This window comes from Hirundo rustica, chromosome 3 (genome assembly GCF_015227805.2).
Source record: "Hirundo rustica isolate bHirRus1 chromosome 3, bHirRus1.pri.v3, whole genome shotgun sequence".
NCBI lineage: Eukaryota > Metazoa > Chordata > Aves > Passeriformes > Hirundinidae > Hirundo > Hirundo rustica.
The window spans coordinates 61,219,692-61,231,924 of NC_053452.1; the positions used below are offsets into that span (position 1 = coordinate 61,219,692).

At 39.6% G+C, this 12,233-nt stretch overlaps 1 protein-coding gene across 1 annotated transcript in view; it reads left to right on the top strand.

Annotated features, from left to right (window-relative positions):
• Positions 1-421: 421 nt before the first annotated feature.
• The window catches only part of ARHGAP18 (Rho GTPase activating protein 18), a 95,393-nt gene continuing 83,581 nt past the window's right edge, over positions 422-12,233 (top strand). The window contains exon 1 of the mRNA XM_040060134.1: positions 422-585. Coding sequence (XP_039916068.1) covers positions 542-585 — 44 coding nt within the window. The 5' untranslated portion in view covers positions 422-541. The remainder of the gene's footprint in view (positions 586-12,233) is intronic.

Here is a 12,233-nt window from a genome sequence, read left to right on the forward strand (position 1 = left end):
TTTAAGGGAGGCACCGTGCGGGTCTCAGCCGCGCCTTACGCTGGGACGGGACTGCCTTCGCCCTCCCGCGGGGCACCCCCGCCGCACCTCCCCGCTCGCGTTCCCGCACGCTCCCCTTCCCTCCGCCCTGGCCCGACCCCAGCCCCGTCACGGTGTCCCCGCCGCCGGCTGGCGCTGAGCGGAGCGGAGGGGAGCGGGCGGCGGCCCCGGACGGCGAGGGCTCCCCGCGCTCCCACTCGCGGCGCTGCGCGGGGCTGGCCGGGCGCTGCCCCGGGCCGGAGGCGGGGGCGAGGTCGGGCGGTGCCGGGGGGGGCCCGGCCCCGCCTCCGCCCGGGCGGGGCGGCGGCGGCCGAGCGTCCGCAGCGGCGGCGGCCGGGCGCGGAGGGGACGGGCGAGGGACGAAGCCGCCGCCGTCCGGGGGCCGAGAGCGGTGAAGCAGCAGCGAGGAGCCGCTGACGGAGGAGTCCCCGGGTAGCGTCTCCCTTCTGATCGCGCGTCCCTCCCGGCCCCGAGGCAGCGGCGGGGAAGGTGACCCGGGAAGATGGTGACCGTGGTGACGAAGCTGGTGCACTACCTGCACCTGAGGTAAGGGCTGGCGAGCGCGGCCGCCGCGCCGCTCCTCCCGCCGGGCGCGGCACCCGGGAAGGGATCCCGGTGCGGGAGCGAGCGGCAGTGGCGGGGCTGTCACCGCGGGTGGGAGCGCGTCCCGCCCCGGCCGGGCGCTCCCCGCCGCGCTCCCTCGCGTCCGGCTCTGCCCGGTGCTCCCCGGAGCGCGTCCTGCGGCACCGCACCACAGCAAGGCGAGGTGGTGGAAAACGCCCGTTATCTGTCTAAAGTGTGAAAAAGTCGGTGTCCCTGCAGTATTGTGGAGTGTAATTATAGTAGCATGGATTAGACAAATTGCATATTTAATTTTTTTTTTTTTTTTTTTAAATACAACTTCTGTCAGGATGTATTACTAAGCCGTTTTCCCCAGTATCATCTATTCTAATTAGAATTTAGCCGGCAAATACAAATATTTTTGCACTGAGTGGAGGAAAAGCGAAAAACTGCACACTCCTGGTGATGTTCCACTTGTGTTTTTTTGAATCACTGTTTCTCCCCTGTATATGAGCACTTGGTGTGCATCAAAAGAGTTGATCCAAAACTTAAATAACATGTATCAAGAATAGCAAACAGAAATTTAATTTCTGAACGTAATGATATTTTAGTGTAGCATTTTCACATAAGGCTGCTCTGAGAATTGATTTCATTACCTAATTTTTTTCAAGTTAGCCATAGGAATGAGTGAGAAAAAAGGGAATCAATTGTAACTTTTTATTGGTATGCTTTAAGACTTGATTTCTAGAATACCTGCAGTCTGTATATATATTTTTAAACAAATATTGAAATTACAATACTTTGACATTCATTGCATGAGAGAAGTATGTAATATCACCAGTTTTACCTGTTTTGTTTTTGTTGTTGTTGTTGTTGGTTTGGTTTTTTTTCCCACTGATTTAACTGCTTTAATTGTTTAACTTACTCTATAAGGCTGACCAAAATCACAGCTCTAATTTTGTAAACTAATGTGGTTATACACTGTGTTACTTTGCTGGGCAAATAGAGAAGGAAGACAAGAAGGAAAAAAAGCCCCTGCCAGTTCCATACTATTGCTCTCATCGGTTGTTCTCCTCTGACAGTGGTCATTTGTTTAAAGGAATATTCCTGCTGCTTTTGAACCAGAGCTTCATGGCTCTATTTGCTTTATAAACATCAGCCTAAAAAAATCTCAGCCTCCATGTCTTTATAATATAAAGGGAATTAGGAAACAGCAATTAGTGCAGACAGCTGAATGAATGCAACAAAGCAAAAGTTATGTTCTTTATCCAGTGACAGCCTGATCATTGTCAAGTATTTTGTAGATACCATGAGAAAAGATTCAAAAAGGCTGACAAGTTCAATAAATTTTAAGGATGATCTTCTCTTGCTGGATGAGCATCAAAGCATTGAGGAGGCGTGAAAAGCATATCTGAAAGTTTTATAAATGCCTGGTCAGTGCCCTGGCCAAAGGCAGAATTGGAGTAGTTTAGTCCTGGGTGAAAGAAGTCAATAAAATTAGAGAAGATGTTAAGAAGTCAATCAACTTTCTTTTATATGAGAAGTAGAGCTATTGGAGATACAGCTGAGGAGATATAGCTGAAAAGGGATGCAGTAAATGCAACATTTGAAAAACTGAAGATTATTAGTCCTAAATGAACGTGAGTAAGGATAAATTTCCATTTGTCAGTGCTAAGCAGGAGGATAGATACTTCACTGAATACTGCTGGAGTGGTAAATAGTGGAAGTATCTGTCAGGATATAAATGAGCAAAAGGTGTTCCCTAAAGCAGTACCCATCAGCAGTACAGTGAAGATTCACATGTTTGGTCATCTTGAGTGAGTCTGTAGGCTTAAAGTGTGGATTAATTTTAGCAAGATCACGTAATACTTTTTTTTCCATTCATGTCACAAAATCATCATAGATAGGGGTTGGATGTTTCAGTCAATATCAGTCAGACATAAACAACTATTATTAGGTATTACCAGGTGCTTATTATTTGCTTCCTGTAGTAAGTGACCAGCAATATAAAAATGAATCCAGAAAACAGCAGTGTAGAAACAAGTGCATACATATGGAATTGTCTGATATATTCTTGAAATACTATGGTTTCTGGTTAAATAATTTTAGTAGGCTTCTGGATAGCCACATCATATTATTTATTTTACTGTTAATGAGAATGGAAGTAACTGAAAACTAATTAAAAGTAAGGAACCCCCAAAAAATTACCTGTCAGACTGAGTTAAGAATAGTTAGGTAGCTGGTGTGATGGGAAAAATGCTTCTCATCAGCATTATGCCTTTTTCTCACCCCAGGCAGAAATGCTACAGGTAAGTTGTAACTCCTGTATTCTGTATAAATTCTTAACCATTGAGTCCCAACCCATGAATTTAATTTTAAGGCTCTGCCACAGTTAAGGGAATAAATACTGGGCTAATATATATTAAGAAAAAATATATTTAAATATTAAAAATTGTACTTCACAAATTTCTAAGAATAGTTTGTGACAAGATTAGACTAAGACAGTAAAATAGTACACTATTTTACAACATTACACAGCCCAAACAATTACTATAATCAGATCCTTAAAGAACAGTAACTATGCCCTTAATTCATGTCTTACTGAAAAGTAGATAGTTAATTCAAATCACTTTAGGAGTTGCACAGTTAGCAGAAATGTGGACATCATAGGAACCTCTCTTTGAACTTGACACCTTGCAAAACACAGGATCCTGAAGCTACAGGAATATTAAAACCTGGGGCACTATACAACTGTTCCAAAGAATCCCTTCTGAAAATCAGAAGTAAATACACTGAAATGCAATGCTCATGATGCTAGAAGAAACTATGTAGCTGTACTTGGTCTCTAATCCTTACCTCAGCTAATTAAACCTCATAGAGCATGGTTCTGTACCGTTTAAACCCCACTCTGCTGAGTCATAAACTCCTGATTAGTTTCAGTCAGAGAAAAAGCAGGCTCACTGAATGGGAATGGATCAGCCAAGAAACTAATTGTAAAAATACTAAATTAGGTTCTCAGCAAGGTGAGATGCTTTCATATAAATATATGTATTGTAATTATCTCTGTATAAGTAAAGATCATGCACCAAGTGAGAGCAAAGCAGTGCGTGCGCACACACACACACACAGAAAGAAAAAAAAAAAAAAAAGGCAATGATTCTTGAGAACAACAAACAAAGGAGACAGCAGCAGATAGAGCAGTTTGCAATGACAGTACCAGACAACACAAGCAAACTGAAGACAAAGATGTAGACTTACGAATGTAAGACATTCATGAGGAGAGTGAACATTCAATTCTACCAAGGAGATTTCCACAGTAAATTGTATTGCAGAAATTCAAACTGAAGCATGGCTGGTGTAGTTCATTTAAGGATGTGCAAATTCTAAAGCTACATGTGTGAAAAAGTGCTGTCCCAGGCTTGAAATGCTATTTTGGAAATTCAGTTTCTTATAGCAATTAATTATTAGTTTTAAGACCTGTCTCTGAAAATAATCACATGAAATACAATACAATTTTTAGTTGAAGCAGCAACTAATAAGACTATTTTGGAGCTGTAATGAGAACCCTGCTTTTCTATACGAAATCTTTGTATCTTTAAAAAGTTGTCCAGCAAAAAAAAAAAAAAAAAAAAAAAAAAAAAAAAAAAAAAAAAAAAAACAACCACAAAAAAACCCAAAAAAAAAAAAAAAAAAACCACCAAAAAAAAAACCAAACCAAAACAAACACCTTCTTCTGGCACTGTCAGTTACATCTTACTTCACCCCTCTGATTCCAACACCTTTACTCTCACCAAAAGATCTCTTAGGTTGTGCAGCTTTGGAATGCACATGAACTTAATAATCTGCATCTTAAAAGTGCATGGTTTGGGTCTGCATGGTTTAAGATGTGGGTGAATCCTGCCTGAACAATGATCCTAACTGGCCTGGCACACTTTTCTTAATGGAACTTTGGTTCAAGAAGTTTGGACAAGACATGGTACTCATCCTGCTCCAACACCTCAGCATGTGGTGGTGCATGGTTATCTTGAGGAAGGAGCATCTTTCCTTGTCCTCTTTCCTGAGAGGATGAAGAAGCCGAGGAAGGAATATGGCTACCTCATGCTTAGAGGTCCAGCAGAGCATGAAGCTGTTGTTACAAAAACAGTCTGGACCTCTTGGTTCAGCATCCCCGGCTACCATACTAGGGCAAAGGGTTTCCCTGTGAAATTTTTTCAGAAGTTTCATGTTTCTCTTGGAGCATTCCAGGGAACTATGATGATTTCTGTGCTTGGTACTAATGTGGCCATCTCTGTAGGTCAAGTAAAGGACACAGGGTTCTGCTGAGTGCTGCAAGTGAGGTTATAGAGCATAGGCATTATTTTATGGCTCCTTATGCTCTTGCAGTAGCATACAAATAGTCTGCACAGACCATTGGCTGGTCTTTTATTCTTATCAGCCCCTCCTCTCCCCTCAAGCCAAAGGTATACTTGTGAATGATTTTGTTTGATTTGTAAAATTGCACATTAAAATGTTCATATTGGGACACACAGACCTGAAGTGCTGTTGACTTCTGAAGTTATTGAATTACTTTTCTTTTAGAAGCTTAATGTGTCCTTAAATTTATTTTTAAAAAAAAAATCTAATGCAGCCACTCTCTATTGTTCCTTATACTCTGGTGTAGGAACACAAGACATAAAGATGCCAGACTGAAAAGAACTTTCTGCTTCTCTGAGCGCTATGTTATAAAAAAAACTACTGTCTTAAATCCACTTCATAAACATACCACGCTTTTTAAAAGATTAGGCTGTTTGTCCTTCTTGATGAGTGTGCTGGAACCATGCTCCTCTGGAAATTTAGAATTAATTTCTAATTTTGTGCCTAAACTTGCCAGTGGAAAGTTTCTACATATTTATTTTGTATTGACATTGTCTGTGAAATGAAATCTATTTTCCCACCCAAGATATATATGTTCATAAGTACTCACAAACATGAATTTTATTGTTGCTTCTTAGCTGCTCATGCTGAGTAGACTCTTCTCTTTTCCATGTGATTATCCACATTTGACCACATCCTTCTCGATTATGAGTGATCGGAAGTGACACTATAATTTTACTTAATGTGTGATCAATGCTCGTGATATTAAAAGTCTTCTATCTAGCCTGATATGGCTAGATGTACACAGAACTGCCTGTACCTTTTTATTGCTGTACAGCACTGTGTTTGATGGTTGCCTTATGACCAATTAGTAGCTGTCATTTCAAGCTGATGAGCCCCCTGGCTTATAGCATAAAATGTAGTTATTAAGTCTATTAAATTCATGTACTTGTGTATGAGTTTTTATTTTTTCAGTCCTTTCATTAATCCATTTTTCTGTACAATATCCTGGACTTTTTCTAAATTGATATCCTTAATTTTATAATATCAGTAAATTTCACATTCTTCTTTCTGTGCCAAAGTTACGAATGAAAATACCAAATAATAAGATCATTAGTAGGAGGGAACCCAGAGAAATTTTGGTAGGAAGACTTCTCAAATTCATTGGTTTGTTTTTCAGTGTAATGTATTGCTGTCTCTTTTCATACAAGCCTTTCCCTCATTTACAAACTTGCACTGTTGCCACTGTATGTAGTTAGAGTCCCTATGTGTTCCAGTGTCAAATGCAATACTAAAGGCCATACAGGATAGGTCTCCTGCAGCCCCTGCTCCTTAATGTAAGGTATTTCATTATTAAAATCTGTATTTACCTTGGTAACGTTAAGAATGCCTTGTATTTTATCCCAGTTTTCCGTTTACCGCCGCATCTCAAAATATGGTTCCTTTGAGGCTCTTTAAAATTACTTGCACACTGTCAAGCTCAGAGTAACAGGTGCAAAGTTGCCAGTTTTTCAGTTTTTCTGAGAAAATTTGTTATGTTATGTTGACATTCTCTGGTAATATGGCATCACTTGCGCTGATAGATTATTGTAATCACTCACTACTGAGTTCTAAGGGAAATTATTTCAATATCTGGGACAGATGATTATCTGTTCTGCCTGCCTTAATTTTACCAAACTTTAAAACTTTGCTTCTTGCTTGAATCTAGTGCAGTGTTATCCGGAGATTTTCAGGACTAGCCTGGCTTTTGCTGTCGTTATCCCGACGGAGTATTATTGATTTGGGAAGTTTTGGGATGACCATGACAACATTATCTTTGATCTCAACTTCATTCTTACTGTGCAGCAACTTAATTGCCATTTAATTTTTCTTTGTACTGTCAAAGAATACTATACATAATTTAATTTATATTGTTAGGTGTCAAGACCTATCAAGTGTCAGGAGCCTGCTTTACTTTTGGCAATTTTTGCTTTAACCCTACATTTCTGACTTTTAAGACAGAGTTCCTCCCATCTCCTGCCGCTCCTCCCTCCCTCCTCCTTTCTCGTACTTTTTGCTCATACTTTATACAGTGTTTAGATAAATCCATTTATTTTCTCAACTGAAGATGCTGCACATGTGTCAGTGATCTTTATGGAACTCCCAACCCTTTTCCTTCAGAAGATACTGAATATCTGAGAAACCTGTGGTGCGGCTGTGGAACAGAGAACTCAAGGTCTTTAGGCTTGGGAATCATCTGTGTGTAAGCCTGAACTCTTATTTTTATTTAAAACTGACATGCAAAGAAAAAAAAGCATGCACTCAGCAAAAAGCTGTTGGTAACTAAATGCTATTTAAAGTTGTCAATTCAGCTCATTTTGACTAAAAAGGATTACTAAATGATTGTATTTCCAGCTCTGCAAAGAAATCACCCTCTTCAATCATCACTTTTGGCTCAAGAAAAAGATATTTGTACACCACTGCTTCGAAACGGCTTAAACCACTTTGACCAATCTATGAAAAATGACAAAAAAATACTCAGACTGAATTAAGAGTTTCAACCCAACAGTTTTCCCTCAATTGAACTTAATTAGATCTTTGACTAAAGATCATCACTGATGTTTTATTATCATTTAATTTCTCACCATTCTGCTCCATGGGATGCCTCCTGAAAACCATACAAAGGTGGGAGGATTATTATCAGAACCCAAGGAACATGCCTCTCATGAAGAGACACTCTTGTACTCTTTGGAGGTGGAAGGTGACCTTTGCCACCAAGGAGGAGGATGGTTGGCAGATCTTTCCCAGAGAGCATCTCCTCTCTATGATACTACCTGTCAAACCAGGCGTGGTCTTGACTGGGTAACCCATGAGGTGGCTTTTCCAGCACTGGAAAGGAGATAGCTGCAGTAACTGTGAGCTTGTTTTCTTCATTCTCTTAGGGAGTACAACAGTATGTGTGGCATACACAAAGACCTTCATTCCTTCACTCTTCCTGCTCAGACACTTACTTCCTTCAATCCTTCCTGACATATCATCTCAGCAAAACCAACAGCAGTAAGAATTGAAAAGCCAAATACTACTTTTTTTTTTTTTTTCTTGCAAGGGTGATCAGTAGAATCAATGGATACTTGATTTCTGTCATGTAATAAGTATAATTTTTTTTTTTATCAGCCTCATTCCTCCTTTGTACTTTCAAAATTTCCTTCATAATCTCTGGATTTAAAAAAAAGAAGCCAGTGTGGCCATCAGAGTCCGTCAGCTTGGAGGGAGGAGTTGCATCACTTCAATAATTTTTCTTTCTGTATCACAAAGATCAAAATAAGAAACAGTGCTGTATAAAGTAAGATTTGAGATGTCAGAGATTTAAAGCAGGAGCAGTGAAAATTAACAGAAAGTCAAGAAAATAATACAGGCAAGCACATATTGCTTACTAGATGCCAGCATCTGAGAAGGAGCTCTTAAGAACTATGTGTCCCACTGAGCTGCAGAAATTTGAAGGGTTATCTGATGGAGGAATTAGAAATCAAGACATTTTGTGGACTTACTGATTCGTAAGTCAAGCAATGTCATGGCAAGAACTTGGCGACTTTGAGAAAAAACTGCATATAGTTGCATTTGCAAAAAATAGTCTTCCTAGGGAGCATAGTAACAAATAGTGACAGCAAAGAAATGCATGCTAATGCCATTAAAAATTCCCACCTAGATTCAAAAGCAGAATACAGGAAAAAGCAATAAAAGGGTCAAGAAGGACATTTGAAGGCAAACTCAACACAAAGATGTCCAGCAGAAATGAAGTAATCATAGGCATTTAAAAAAATTAATGGTTTTAAGAACAGAAATGCTAATACTTCCTGTCTGCTGAAAAATAAGCTTAAAGTCAAGACAATATGATTTATGGAGCTAAAAATTCTGTTCATTTCTTCCTTGCATCAAGTCTGGACAAAATTTTTTCTTATTGTATTTGATTCTGCTCTCAAAGTTGGAATGTCTGTAGGTAGTGAACTGGTGAATCTCCTCATGCTTGTGGCAAGGGCATGCATTGACATAGAGGACTTTATCATAATTTCTGAGACAAAATCAAATGGGCTAGGGATATACACAAAGTAATGAGAGCCAGACCTACATTCCCTTGTTTACAGGTATCTTTACCTTCATTTCGTTTCTGCAGAATTGACATTTCCTCTAGCAAAAATGAGAGAATCCCACCCCCTCTCTGCAGCAGCAAACCCCTAGACCAATCTATAATGCTATCCAATTTTTAATGTTTTCTCCAAAACCCAGGTTTGAGGACACTACAGCAAAGGGTAGGTGCAAGAGGAGAGAGAACTGATCTATCATGTATTTTTCCTGTAGGAAATTATAATTCTGTGAAAAGAATTTTAGTCCTCTCTGTTCTTCCCAGCAGAGAAACATATAGCCCTGCATTTGCTGGCCAGCACTAGCAACAGATTAACTTCTCCCATAAATGCTACATTTTGGTCTTATGACAGTAAATGCTATTAGACCTGGGCATAATGAGACAAGAGGTTTCATAGTCACAGAAAAACACGTATTCTCTACAAATCAGGGACATGCTATTGATTTATAATTACAAATATAAGATAGAATGGTTTATATCTCCAATAATCTTTAAAGGCTACCATCTGCCTCTAAACAAACTTAAGAAGGAAACTTAATTTGGATAAAAACCTGCTTGGGTAGTTAATTCAGTTAAGGGATCAATTTCTAATAAAATTGAAGGATTGGGCTGTGTGATAATCCTTTGAACTACCTGCAGCAGCAAATTCATCCTTAGCTTTTCTTCCCTGCAGTGCCACACTGGCTCTCAGCTTTCTGGTAAGTGAGGTAAAGGTGATTTACTCAGTAAGGTAAATAATAAAAAATAATTTTAAAACTAACTGCTGTTGTAATATTAATAAGAGCAGTAAAACTCATCAAGCATAGCTAATAACAAAAAAAAGAGCATTAAGATATGTAGTGATATGAGGTAATTAGATGTTTTTAAAATTCATTTAAAAATGATTATGAATGCATGCATATGTACATGGACTTGCTAGAAATGGGATGAACAAAGGCCTTCAGTGTTATGGGACAGACAGACATGAAATACGGACAGAACAGAGGTGTTTAAGTAAATATCACTTTGAAATGTCTTAGTCTTTCAGAACTCTGTTTCTGCTGCTAAACAAAAGCAGTTTCCATGCAGTGAGCTGCCTGGTATTTACTGACTCTCCCTGCACTCTGTGCCCTTAGCAATTTCCCTTGAACTCTCTCACACAGCAGAGTATAAGGTCCAGATCAATTTGATAAATAGGAAATCATAATGAGCTGTTTACAATAGATTTAAGTGGTACAGGATGTTATGTTTTCTTTCAAGGTGTCTTTAAAGCTAACGTAGAGACACCACTTTAATGTTCTGGGCTTCACGGTGTTGTCAATTTAATGGTTTACATCAGATTTGTAAATCCTTCATGACATTTTTATTAAAGGAAATATTACTTCATCCACTATGCTGCTAACAACAGCATTTCGTTTCCCTAGGTAAGTGAGAAGTTCAGACCAGTGTCCGAGCTTAGCTACATTTGTGCTGAAAGAAAAGCCTCTATTACTGCTTATGCACTAGGATTAAGATGACTTGAATGCTGTAATCCTTCCTGTCGACTATTGGCATCATGCTGCCATCTGACAACAGCTGTTTCCTTTTTAATCGGATGGGAAAAAATGGTGGTAGATTGTTGCTTGCATCATTACAAGCTCAGTCCTTCCATTTTTTTGTTTTAGTGAATATGAACAGTGTTTCATAATAAAACCTCCTTTAATGTATCCATGTGTTACATATAGTATAGCCTTGTTTATTTTTGTCCTCTGCTTTAGTAAGTACCCAAAGAGCTGACAGACACTGTTCTGCGCCAGCATTTTATTTTTAGTTCTGTAGTTAGGAACAGCAGGATCCGAAACTTGTCATGGGGAAAAAACCCAGGCATTTGGGGCACATAAGAAAAATGATAAGCATTGCATGTCATGACACTTTGTAATCACCACTCTTGGCAGAAGGCCAAGCATGGAGTTCTGGAGTCTTTTGAAGCTACTGGAGCTGGAGGGTCCTGCCTTGGAACTGGACATCAGGCTGACGTCTCTGCATTTCCAGACAGCTGCTACTTTCAAGACACAAAAATGTGTTTGCCTCCCCTATTCCCTGAGCTTCAGATTATGGGGGTACTTAGGTGACTCACTGAGTTCCAAAACTCGTCCGTGAGAATCTGGATCTGCTGGATCACAGTATAGGTGCTGGTTTGACTGATAGCTACTGGTATGCCCACATGTATTGAATACATTTGGTATTGGACAAAAAAGCTTGAAAAATGACAAAGTATTCCTTGAAAGCAGAAGACTGAGGTGTTGTTTTTTTTTTTTTTTTTTTTTTTTTTTTTTTTTTTTTGTTTTTTTTTAAACACAAAAATCTCCTTTTGAGTTGGTGATGCACAGAATAGTGACCACTGTTGGTTGTGAAGCTGGAGAATTTAACTGAAGATCCTGTCCCTTATGTGTGTTTTCTGAGTTTAGCTTGAGAACTCAATGGTATTCACACATGGAAAAAGAGGAGGAATAAAAGAGTTCCATTAAAAATCAGGCAAATAATTCTGTCCCTTTCAAGATTATAAACTTTATTATAATTTCAGGTGAAATCCTTTGAATGGAAAACCCAGATGTCAATATTTACAGGAACAATGGAAGCTACAGAAAGCAGCTGGTTTGCACCCACCATTGCCCAGATCTGTGTGTATGTGTGCTGTACCCCAAGGGTACAAATACCCTGGAAAGGAGGAAAGGATTATGTGAGTGTCAGATTAGGAACTATTTTACTTTGATCCAGACAATTATAGCAAACAATTCTAATTATTGATGGCAGAAATACTCAAAATCATCTCAGAATTTCCAGCAGTAGGTATGTCAGCTTCTGGGGAAAATGGACTTATGTCCAAAGTCTCCTAAAATGCACCTTCCCTAGCCTAGTAGCTGCTGAAGGAAGTGAAAACAAAGCTGCTCTTTATTTTGCAAAACACAAAATATTGCGAATAGCAGGATAGAAAGCAAAAATGGTCCCACTCTTCTGTCTACTCTTCTGTATCAGATATGCACTCTAAAAAACCAAATTCCTTCATGTTTGCGGTCGATGGTTCCTCAGGCTGGAGCACCCACCCCATTAACTGGCTGCGCAGAGACTGAACTCACTCATTTCTGGAATCGTCCTCCGGAATTTTTGCAACTATTAATTTGTAATTCAGAGGATCTTTGAA